Below are 12,992 nucleotides of genomic sequence, written 5' to 3' on the forward strand. Positions count from 1 at the left end.
GTGAGTTTATTTGGTGGGCGGCGCCTGATGCATATGGAGCACGTGAAGCACGTGCAACTGCCGGCTGATGGCAACATCAGCGGGGTGGGGAGGCAGTGGAGAACAAAAGCAATGGAAGGTAAGGGTAGTCCAGCAACAAAGTTACCCTTGCTGGAAAGATTGCTTCCGTGAAGGATGGGATGGGACTGGCATGAGTGGGATGGGGATGGCATGGGAGAGGTGGATGACCTGATGGAATTGGTTAAATGTGGCAAAATGACAGGGACAATTATTTGATAGAGTTATTACTGAAAGCTATTTTTTGTGCTAAAAATGAAGACTCACCAGCTTTGAACATATCTGCATTGATTCTATAGATGATAATTTATTTTATTCATTCTTGGGATGTAGGTGTCATTGACTAGGTCAGCATTTATTGCCCATCCCTAATTGCCCTTGAGAAGGTGGTGGTGAACCGCTGCAGTCCATGTGGGGTAGGGACACCCACAGTGCTGTTAGGAAGGGAGTTCCAGGATTTTGGCCCAGAGACAGTGAAGGAACGGCGATATAGTTCCAAGTCAGGATGGTGTGAGACTTGGAGGGGAACTTGCAGATGGTGGTGTTCCCATGCATTTGCTGCCCTTGTCCTTCCAGGTGGTAGAGGTTGCAGGTTTGGAAGGTGCTATCTAAGGAGCCTTGGTGTGTTGCTGCAGTGCATCTTGTAGATGACACACTGCTGCCACTGAGCGTTGGTGGTGCAGGGAGTGAATGTTTGTGGATGGGTGCCAATCAAGCAGGCTGCTTTCTCCTGGACAGTAAATGAACTTCTTGAGTGTTGTTGGAGCTGCGCCCATCCAGGCAAGTGGAGAGTATTCCATCACAATCCTGACTTATGCCTTGCTTTGGATAGTCAGGAGTTACTTGCTACAGGATTCCTAGCCTCTGACCTGTTCTTGTAGCCACGGTATTTATATAGCTACTCCAGTTCAGTTTCTGGTCAATGGTAACCCTCAGGATGTTGATAGTGGGGGTTTCAGCGAACATATTGCCATTGAATGTCAAGGGGAGATGGTTAGATTCTCTCTTGTTGGAGATGGTCATTGCCTAGCACATGTGTGGCGCGAATGTTACTTGCCACTTACTGGTCCAAGCCTGGATATTGTCCAGGTTTTGCTGCATTTCTACACGGACTGCTTCAGTATCTGAGGAGTCGCGAATGGTGCTGAACATTGTGCAATCATCAGCGAACATCCCCACTCTGACCTTATGATTGAAGAAAGGTCATTGATGAAGCAGCTGAAGATGGTTGGGCCTAGGACACTACCCTGAGGAACTCCTGCAGTGATGTCCTGGAGCTGAGATGATTGACCTCAAACAACCACAACCATCTTCCTTTGCGCTAGGTACGACTCCAACCAGCGGAGAGTTTTCCCCGATTCCCACTGACTCCAGTTTTGCTAGGACTCCTTGTTGCCATACTCGGTCAAATGCTGCCTTGATGTCAAGTGCAGTCACTCTCACCTCACCTCTGGAGTTCAGCTCTTTTGTCCATGTGTGAACCAAGGCTGTAATGAGGTCAGGAGCTGAGTGGCCCTGGCAGAACTCAAACTGAGCAGGTTATTGCTAAGCAAGTGCCGCTTGATAGCACTGTTGACGACACCTTTCATCACTTTACTGATGATCGAGAGTAGACAGATGGGGTGGTAATTGGCCGGGTTGGATTTGTACTGCTTTGTGTGTACAAGACATACCTGGGCAATTTTCCACATTGCCAGGTAGATGCCGGTGTTGTAGCTGTACACCTGGAACAGCTTGGCTAGGGACATGGCAAGTTCTGGAGCATAGGACTCCAGTACTATTGCTGAAATGTTGTCAGGGCCCATAGCCTTTGCAGCATCCAGTGCCTTCAGTCGTTTCTTGATATCACGCGGAGTGAATCGGATTGGCTGAAGACTGGCATCTGTGATGCTGGGGACTTCAGGAGGAGGCAGAGATGGATCATCCACTCGGCACTTCTCGCTGAAAATTGTTGCAAATGCTTCAGCCTTATCTTTTGCACTGATGTGCTAGGCTCCCCCATCATTGAGGATGGGGATATTTGTGGAGCCACCTCATCCAGATAGTTGTTTAATTGTCCACCATTCACGAATAGTTGCGGCAGGACTGCACAGCTTCGATCTGATCCGTTGGTTATGGGATCGCTCAGCTCTATCACATGCGGCTTACGCTGTTTGGCAGGCAAGTAGTCCTGGGTTATAGCTTCACCAGGTTGACACCTCATTTTTTGGTATGCCTGGTGCTGCTCCTGGAATGCCCTCCTGCACTCTTCATTGAACCAGGGTTGGTCCCCCAGTTTGATGGTAATGGTAGAGTGGGGGATCTGCCGGGCCATGAGGTTACAGATTATGTTGGAGTACAATTCTGCTGCTGCTGATGGCCTACAGTGCCTCATGGATGCCCAGTTTTGCACTGCTAGATCTGTTTGAAATCTATCCCATTTAGCACGGTGGTAGAGCCACACAGGAAGATGGAGGGTATCCTCCATGTGAAGACGGACTTTGTTTCCACAAAGGACTATGCGGTGGTCACTCCTACCAATACAGTCATGGACAGTATTCTATACCATCTAGAGTTTCTGCACAGTCTAACTCCAAATGGACATGCCACCGCATAAACATAGACTCAAGAAAGGTGCAGTTAATGTTGCTATGAAACCTAAACAAGGACTTTGCCCTGGAACAAGATTGGTAGTTAGGAAGATGTTTTTTTTTAATAATAGATGCTGAAATTATACAAGCAGATTTCAAACAAATCAAGTGTTTATTCCTTGAATAATATTGAGCCCATCCGACGTAATCCTGCCTTTTCAACTCAGTAGAAAACAGTTCCCAGTTAGACTTTTATATTCTATGACTATAAAGAGATCACAAAGCCAAACTCTTGACAAAATTTGTATTTATATTCCAAGGCCTGTTTTTACAGATAGACAGCTGTATGTAGCTTTTTGCAGAGCGAGACGTTTTGATCTGTTAAAGTCTTTAGTGAAAGAATAACTAGAAATCCTATACTTAAAGAAGTACTGTTGCAATAAAGATACTAACTTGACTGCAAATGGCTGTGGGTCTCTGCTAGTTACATAGAATATACAGCACAGAAACAGGCCATTCAGCCCAACTGATCCATACTGGTTTTTATGCTACACACAAACCTCCTCCCACCCTCCTTTATTTCACCCTATCAGTATAACCTTCTATTCCTTTCTCCATCTAGCTTTCCAATAAGTACGTCTATGCTATCTATCTCCTTAGTAGGTTGTCATGTCTTGCCTGTAAAGTTCAACATCCTGCAACCACTTCAATAGTGTTTCCTTTTGCAGTATGCTGTGCACAACACCCATGGCATACCCATGCCCATTGGCATGGCATGTGTGGAGGACACAAATTCCACACCTCTGTGCCCTGGTCCCAAAATTCCCACAGATCCTAAACATAACCGACCTCTATTGGGACCCATGGTAACTTTTCAAGAAAAACCAGGGACATCACTAGTGGGCCCTAGGTCTCGGGTTGAGCTGCCTCGGCAACTGAATCAACACCACACAACAAAAAATGGCACTGAGTTGCATTCTCTTCCCATGGTTCCCATTTACCTATGAGGCTTCTTTCTCTTCAACATGTTCACATGAATTCCAGTAACTCTGCAAGAGATTAGATAAGAAAACATTAGATTACTTTAAAGCACAAATTCTAGTCTTCCACAGCCCTCAAAGTCAGAACAAGCTGCAACAGCTGTGTTTACTAGTTCAGATGGCTGAGATTGATCTTAGGCTTGGTTTTTCACTTCTCACCAATAATTGGTCTAACAGCCAATGATTCAAGTCGCTAGTCTACACTTTGGAATGGAAAAAATATGTGAAATAAGGCACAGAGATAACAGGGTGGGGTGGGGGGTTCATTTTAAAAACAGTATAGAAGCTCAAAGATAAAAGTTCTTTTGTTCAAGTGATGGAAAATTTGGAACAGATTGCTCAGATCTGACCAATCCAAATTTAGTATTGCAATAAACTCTAGCTATGACTCAGAGAACAGTAAAAGTAATAGACAGCTCCAGAATTCTCTGCTCCCAGTCAAAAAAAACAAAATTCTGGTTGCCTGCACTTCCTGTTCGATATTAAATCCATGCAACAATTTAAACTTGTGCAGTTTTAAAAAAAAACACTAGAGCCAAATAAAACAGTAATAGTATACGTGAACTCACAGTGGAATTTCCATGGTTTGTGCTCAGTTACTCGCCTTCTGCTTATCCACCAAAACTTTTGCCAGGCAAAGCCTTGTGTGAGCCGACATCTTGTTACGTAGCCCAGTATCCCCAGTTTGTTCATCTGTGGCATAAATCAACCTTGCAGTCCAAGGATGATTAGATCCAATTAAGATATTTATATCCTACTAACGTTAATCTCCCACGTCTAAGGTATTGTTTTATCAAATAGGCAAGAGCAAAATTTAGGACTCTATTCAACAATTCCCACTGTCGCTCCAAAACAGTGGATAATGGAAGTGCTACTGTATTTGTGGATGAGTAGAGAAATTGGTCAAAGATACCACACAGGAAAATTTAAACTTTGCATGTCCTGTACTCATTTCATCTATATCAGAATAAAAAAATAATCCATATATAATGAGTTATTTGGGCTACACTAATCTAGCAGATAATAAACTGCTTCAATAAAGAATCTCAGCATAAGTCCTGCCCTTTAGCTCCAGCTTTTAACAGTACATCTTTAAAGTACAAAAACAGTTGCGTCAAAATATTAACCCATCTCTATTCTTCCGATGCAAACAAGACAGCTGTGCATTCACAACAGTTTGTTTTTTTATTTTTTATTCTGATTTCCAACATTTGTAGTTTTCTTATCACCGGTGCACAGCGGCTGCAGCGTGTACCATCTCTAAGAGGCACTGCAACAACTCACTCAGGTGTCTGACAGCACCTCTCAAACCCATGAACTTCAGCACTGAGAATTCCAAGGGCAGCAAGTGTATGGGAACACAACAACATCCAAGTCACGCACCATCCTGACTTGTGCATATATTTGCTGTTCCTTCATCACTGGGTCAAAATCCTGGAACTTCCTAGCTAACAGCATTGTAACAGTACCTTTACCACATGGATTGCAGCTGTTCAAGAAGAAAGTCCATCACCACCTTGTTATGGCAACTAGGAATGGGGAATAAATGCTGACCTTGCTAGAGACACCCATATCCAGGAGAATAAATGAAAGAAAATATTGTAGGCTACGAACACTTTGACTTGTCTCTTAAGGCGAAGGAGGGGGTCTCCTTTGAGCATTACTGGGCTGAAACTATTTTCAGTACACTTATACCATTTGAGTATTGGCTTGTGCACAAAACATGCTCATCCTTCACGTCGTGTCAAAACTGTATCTCTGTGGGTACCATAGGTATATACAAAGGATACCACCACAAGCCACATAGCTATTATAGCTATTGATATATTAAAAATCTTACATCTGCGTGCACCTCCAGATACTAATTTACAATGGAAAAAAAGTATATCCACATTTATAATGGAAACTGTTTATGTAAACACGCCACACTGCAGTAATACTCTACCAGTACAGGTGCAAGTCTAATTACTGGATGACAAGTTTGTAGAGGCATTTTCATTATTAATTTTAGTAAGTCACATTTATAATGGAAAAATACAAAAGCAAGGACGCATTGCACAACTTTAAAATGAGGACTGAATTAAATCTACACAGTGTTCAATTCTCACCTTTGCTCTTTAACTCTCCCCAATGTGGACATCTATTATTAAATTTCTAACCCCACTCTTAATTCCATGATTATACCTTTTCCCTCCATTCCCAATATTTTTAAAAATCCTTTTCTACATTCCCCTTTTTAGAAAAAAAAAGTAGCGAGTTGGAAATGTTCTGCTTGAAAATGTGGTGAAACAGATTCAATCAAAGCTTCCAGAAGGGACTCAGACAAATACTTGAAAAGGAAAAATTTGTAGTGCGATGGGAAAAGAGTAGGGGGAATGGGACTAATTGGATAACTCTTTTAAAGAGCCAATCCAGGCATGATGGGCCAAATAGCCTCATTCTGTGCCTTGTGATTCTATGATATCAAAAAACACTTCCCCACAAACCACACTGTCTCAACCAAGACAACATCTGATCCACTTCCTTCCAAAAAGCCTCCCAGGTGTCGAGTTACTAGTTTATGGGTAAGAAAAACAAAAATGAGATGTGTCCTACCAAACTTCAGGTGTCAAAGGCAAAATATTTCAGAAAGCGAAAAGCCAGCCACTTCTCTGACCTTAAGATCTGCTTCAAGATAACAAACTAGTGACTGACCACAGGAAGGCACAGCAGATAGGTGAGAGGACCTTGAAAGGATCACATTAAGATACACTCATCTATACCAGAGCAAACGGGAAAACAAAAAGAGACAGACTTGCAATAATATAGGACTTTTCACAATCGCAGGATGTCCCAAAATGATTAATAGCCGACAGGGTTCTTTTTGAAGTGTAGTCACTGTTGTAAAGTAGGAAGCATGTCAGCCAATCTAGTGCACAAATAACAATGTGATAATGACCAGATAGGCTGTTTCAGGATCAGCCATGGTTCAGTTGGTGACACTCTTGCCTCTGAGTCAAAGGTTGTGGGTTCAAGATCCACTAGAGACTTAAGCACACAAAAAAAACAAGGCTGATACTCCAGGGCAGTACTGTACTGTTGGAGTTGCCATCTTTTGGATGAGTCGTTAAACAGAGACCCTGTTTGCTCTCTTGGGTAGACGCAAAAGATGCCATGGCAGTATTCCGAAGAGCAGCAGTGGTGTTATTCCCGGTGTCCCTCAATAAACAACACTAAAAACAAACGATCTGGTCATTAGCACATTGCTGTTTGTTGGAGCTTGCTGTGTGCAAATCAGCTGCCGTGTTCCTTACATTACAACAATGACTACACTACAACAGTGCTTTGGGACATCCTGAGATTGTGAAAGGCACTGCATGAATGCAAGTCTTTCTTCTTCCTTTCTTTCCAATGTTGGTTGAGGGATTGATATTTGCCAGGACCCAACACAGCAAAACGCTGGGTTACGCTGTATAGTACTCCTATTCTTAGAAAACAGAATATACTCTAACTTTGAACGATCAATACCACGAAAGATTTGCTGGCAATATTCAAGTCAATGTTTCCATTAGTCTTGGCTAAATCTCAAGATACTCAAATAGTACAAACCTTGCCATTCAGATTATTGACCAGTGAGGATACAGCACTTGGAGCAGAACCTCCAAATCCACAATATTCAAACAGGAAAAACCAGTGCAGCAAGAAAGATCCACAGTGGGCTGGATACGCCTGCAGGGTGTAAGCTTGGACAGTTCAGCAACAACCACTCCCTCAAATACAGCTCCTAGGATGGAAAAAGTAGTACAGGACTGTTCTGACTGAAAATGATAGCTGGGATTAAGTTAAACACTTTAAATTTGCAGCTTATTTGGCTATTTGGATGGGACTGCTCTCACCTGGGTTCCATTCTTATCTATCTTGGCCCCCTCCTCTTTCTTGTCTACATGCTGCCCCTCAGCGACATAATCCAAAAGTATGGTGCCATTTTTTTTTTACATGTATGCTCACGACACTCAGCACTACCTCACCACCACGTCTCTCGACTCCTTCCCTGCTGCTAAATTATCAGATGGCTTATCCAACATTCCATACTGGATGAGCAGAAATTTCCTCCAATATTGGGAAAACTGAAGCCATTGTTTGATCCCTGTTCCAAACTCTATTCCTAGCTACTGACTCCGTTCCTCTCCCTGGCAACAGCCTGAGATTAAGCCAGTCTGTTCGCAAACATGGTGTCACACATGACCCCAGATGAGCTTCCGTTCTCATATTCCCATCACTGAGACTGCCTATTTCCACCTCCGTAACATTGCCCGACTTCGCCCCCCTTAGCTCATCTGCTGATGAAACTCTCAGTCATGCCTTCGTTAACTCTAGACTTGACTATTCCAACGCACTCCAGGCTGGTCTCCCAAATTCTACCTTCTGTAAACTTGGCCATCCAAAACTGCCCGTGTCTTACCTCGCAACAAGTCTCGTTCCCCCATCACCCCTATGCTCGGTTACCTACATTGGCTCCCAGCCAAGCAATGAATCGATTTTAAAATTCTCATCCTGGCTTTCAAATTCTTCCGTGGCCTTGCCCCTCCCGATCTCTGTCGTCTCCTCCAGCCTCACAATCCTCCAATATATCTGTGCTCCTCTAATTCAGGCCTTTTGAGCATCCCCAATTTTAATCACTCCACCATTGGTGGCCACGCCTTCGGCTGCCTAGGCCCCAAGCTCTGGAATACCCTCCCTACACCTCTCCACCTCACTTTCCTCCTCTGAGACACTCCTTAAAACCTACCTTTTGACCAAGCTTTAGATCATCTGATCTAATATCTCCTTTTGTGGCTCGGTGTCATACTTTGTTTTATGATGCTCCTGTAAAGTGCCTTGGGATCTTTTATTATGTTAAAAGGTACTATATAAATACAAGTTGTTGTTGTTGCTGCTCTGGTTTCAAACTGCCCTGCTATATTGTCCCCCTAGCAACATGGTCTTCATAAAAAAAAACTCATTTGAAACAGAGATCTGTTTCGGCACTTTCACAGCTTCTATGATTCCATTCTGAGTCTTAATAATGTCACTGTCAATCACAGTCCATGCATCATCGTTGGACATCTTTGATGCACAGGTCAGAGTGCCACCAAATTCATGATACCAAATTAACTTTACATCGAAAGTGAGCCAGGCTTAGTGAATATGGCAGCAGCTCAATGACTATCGCAAAGTAGCTCACTGCTGTTTCCAGGGCAAGACAAGATAAACGCATAAGCTGTGTGTGTTCCAATTTTCATCACTCCACCATTGGCAGCCATGCTTTCAGCCAGCTAGACACAAAGCTCTGGAATTGTCTCTCGTCACTGTCCTGTGTTTTTTTTTCTCTCCTCGGAGAGATTGCGCTGTGCCTTTAAGACTGTAAAAGATCAATACACCTCTCAGGCAGAAAGTTCCAGAGGCTCAGTGAGCCAGGGTGCTTTCGGGTTGAAAAACAACAGCCATAGAGAGAGAACATGAGATTGAATGTTGCAGTTTTGACTTTGAAAATTAGCTGGCAAAACAAAAATGATTTAAAGGAGTCAGTTGAGACAGACTGTTCCAGCAATTGAAGGAAGGAGAGCTCTCAGACAATTTAAACTGAATTTTCTCCCTCAAAATTTTACAAAGTTTCAAGCAGAATTAATTCCATAAAAAAATAAGAAAAAGCTTTTTCCTTCACAACAAATTGATATCTGCTGTGTTCATCGCTGGAAAAAAAAATGTAATACTACAACAGCCAAAATGTTGAACCCCTATCTTTGAAGGACTCTTCTTTTCATCGGACCTTGGAAGATTGCAAGTGAACTTTGACTGTGTTGTATTGGAAGACCATTCACCAGGAACGTAATCTGCAAAGACTATTTTGTTTTCTATTTTTTCAGTCAGCTAATTTAAAACCTAGTATATGCATGCGAATATGGGAATTAGATTTTTTTTAAAAAAAGTTATAAGGTCTTTAGATATTAGTTTATCTTAGTGATGTTTAAGATATTAGTCTTTTTAATAAATAGTTAATTTGTTAATATCTAAAGTACCTGGTTTGGTTCGCTTCAGACGGGGGTTACTAGATTGTTCAATTTGGCTGCTTTTTCCAATTTGGAAAGCTTAAAGAAATATGCTGTGACCTGTAGAGCAACAGGACTGAACTGACAGTGCATTGCTCCCATCGCAATCAGTATCATATTTTGATTGGGGGCTCTGTCCTGAGCGGTCATAACACTCTCTAAACCTCTCCCTCCTCCTTTGAGATGTGCCTTTAAACCTACCAAGCTTTTGGTTACCTGACCTAATATTTTCTCAGTCAAATTTTGTTTGAAAATGCTCCTGTGAAGCGCCTTGGGATGTTAAAGATGTTATAGAAATGCAACTTGTTACTTTTGTAATGACACCTGGCAACAATGAGAAATCACAAAGCCCAAAGCACTGCCGTTGGCACACTGTGGTGCCATGCCACAAATTCCAAATTTGGCCTCATCCTACTGTTTCTCCTTTTCTCCAAGAAACAAGACCAATAGACCCAATCCAGCTCCTATTACGGCTCAGTTGCCAAGTGCAACACTGTTACAAACGAGGCGGGAGGAGTGCACTATCTTTTCATGTTCCATTTCTCCACAGGTCACAACATACATTTAAATGTTTACTTAGTTACCGATACGGTCAATCACAGACTATTCTTTAACCCAGAATAAAATACACCAACCAGGTTTCTTTTAATAAACAACAAAATTATCAATTTACTATAAAGCAAGACTTATCCAGTGACAAAGCAAAGCATTAATACACAGATTGAAATATGAAAGTTCCCTTTTTACTTTGGCCATACACACACCCCGGTTAACCAAAAAATTACCAGACGAGAGAGATTTTCTCTTCAGTGTTCTGTTACGAAAAAAGACAAGGAATACTTTGGCCAAATACTTGCTAATTCTTGAAAAAAAAGATATGGAAAGATGCCAGTTGTCCCATTTTGGTTTGCGTCCCAAATACGCATAGACAGCTGTCACTGGGATCTTCCTAGATGATGTCTTTTCAGGCAACGTTGAGGATCAGTTTGGCAGGATTTCCAGGAGAAACAGGGCAACAGGGGTTTCTGGAAGGCCTTTTAGGGGGAAGGAAGCATCAATTTCTCTATTTCTTACACACGCTTCTAAGAGCTTCTCAAAGAGATGTAAGAGGGTTCTAGTGACTGCTCTCTCGCCTGGTTTTCCCCAACTCCGTTCAAAGCAAAACCAAAAGCAATATCCCAACATTCAAGCCTCCTGACCCCTATAAATGGTGACCTGTCACTTCTCTGTAAACATCTTCTCCAAGTCAAAAAGCCCCTGCTGGGTATTTATCTGAAGACAGGTGACTCTCAGTAAGTGTTGTTTACAAACCAACTCCAAAAGATCTCTGATGACCTCTTTTAATGACCCCAGAGAAAAAAAACATCCATGGAATCCTTTTCAGTTTTCCCAAATAAAACAATGTCCATAATTCTAAAATACATAAGTCCTCAAAATAAATACTTAACAAAAAATATACACTTGAGTGGTGAACTAAGCCAAGCAGAGTAGGCAGATCCCACGTTTGATTGCAAATTAGCCAATCTCAGCTAGGCTGTAAGGAGGAGCAGTGGAACTGGTCTCAATTCTCCTGAGCATCAGAAGTGGAGCAAATAGTCATTATACACAGTTGCCATTTATAGGTACAGGAAAGGCCATTCAGCCCAACGAGCCTGCCCCGCCATTCAATGAGATCATAGTTGCTCTGTATCCTAATTCCATCCACCTGCCTTAGCTCCATATCCCTAAATAACTTTGGTTAGTATGAATGATTTTAAGGTTATGTCCCCTTGTCCTCTCCATGTCTGATCTGCTGTGTGGCCAGTTTGTGAAGAGCCACTGTGATGGTTAAAAATACGTTGCTGACACTGTTGAGGTTCACACGAGGAGTAGCCACTGGGATCCGGAATTGGGAGTGCAGCAGAATTTGTGGAAGTGTAACTCGGCATGAGACGTAGCCACTGTATTCAGGAAAGGAGGGGGAAGCTTCAAGAGCAATATCAGAAAGCACTTCTTCACAGAAAAGTGTAGTGGAAATGCTCACCCACCCACCGCCACCCCGCCCCCCTCCTCCCCACCCCCCCCCCCCCACCCCACCCCACCCCTCCTCCTCAAAAAACTGTTGAGGCCGGTGCTGAATCACAAATTTAAAACTAAGACTTATAGATTTTTGTTAGGCAAGGGCATCAGGGCTTGAGGATCCAAGGCAGATAGATGGAGTTAAGATAAAGATCAGCCATAATCTAACTGGATGGTAGACAGGCTCCGTGCCTACTCTTGTTCCTATGAAATGGGAAAGGAATTTCTATCAGTGTAAAAGGTCTATACCTTTCCAAACCCCTCCGGAATGAGGAACTTAAGAGAGGAGATTGTTCAATGCACAATCTATCGTAGTTTGCTGATCTCTACTGGGGCGATAAGAACATAAGCAGCATTTCTGGGCTTTGGAGGGATGCCAAGGAGGGGTGGAGGGGGCGGTGAGGAGGAAGAAGGGAAGAGAAAAGCCAAAAGTTAGAACTTAGTCATTATACAGTAACTGCTGCTGGAAATGTTCATGTGGCTGACAGAATAATACAGGAGACCATGCAGTCCATTGTGCCTGTACTAACTCTTTGAAAGAGCTATTTGTTAGTCACATGCCCCTGCTTTACACCCATAACTTACCATTTCAAGTATATACCCTATTCCTGTTTGACTTTTACTACTGAATCTATTTTTTCAGGCAGTGCATTCCAGATCAAAACAACTCATTGTGTGAACAAAAAATTTTTGTTTCCCTTCTGCCAGTTTGGAAAATTATCTTAAATCTGTGCTCTGATTACCAACCTTCCAGTCAGTTGAAACAGGTTCTCTTTATTTACCCTATCAAAACCCTTCATAATGTTGATATCGGTGAGACAATAATTAGGCTCTGCTGTAATGCCCTCCACAGTTGAATAGGTACCTGATATTCATCGTTCAGGCTGACATGTGATTAACGACCACTTGGGCAAGGTAGCAGAGGGCAGTTGGCAGCTATGGAACTTATATTTGTATAGCATCTTTAACGTAATAAGATGCCCCAAGGTGCTTCACAGAAGTGTTATAAAGCAAAGTTAGATAGCGAGCACATAAGATGTTACTAGGCCAGATGGCCAAAAGCTTGGTCAAAGAGGTAGGTTTTAAGGAGCGTTTTAGAGGAGGAGAGAGAAGTAGAGAAGCGGAGAGGATTTAGGGAGGGAATTCCAGAGCTTAGGACCTAGAGCAACCATAGCAAGCGTCACATCCTCAGGAGACAA

At 42.7% G+C, this 12,992-nt stretch overlaps 1 protein-coding gene across 3 annotated transcripts in view; it reads right to left on the minus strand.

Annotated features, from left to right (window-relative positions):
• The window catches only part of LOC137351585 (spindlin-1-like), a 63,272-nt gene that overhangs the window by 21,513 nt on the left and 28,767 nt on the right, over nucleotides 1-12,992 (minus strand). For all 3 annotated transcript variants that reach the window (XM_068016161.1, XM_068016162.1, XM_068016163.1), the window contains exon 2: nucleotides 3,629-3,676. In XM_068016161.1, the coding sequence (XP_067872262.1) occupies nucleotides 3,629-3,654 (26 nt within the window). In that variant the 5' untranslated portion in view covers nucleotides 3,655-3,676. The remainder of the gene's footprint in view (nucleotides 1-3,628; nucleotides 3,677-12,992) is intronic.

This window comes from Heterodontus francisci, chromosome 36 (assembly GCF_036365525.1).
Source record: "Heterodontus francisci isolate sHetFra1 chromosome 36, sHetFra1.hap1, whole genome shotgun sequence".
Taxonomy (NCBI): Eukaryota; Metazoa; Chordata; class Chondrichthyes; order Heterodontiformes; family Heterodontidae; genus Heterodontus; species Heterodontus francisci.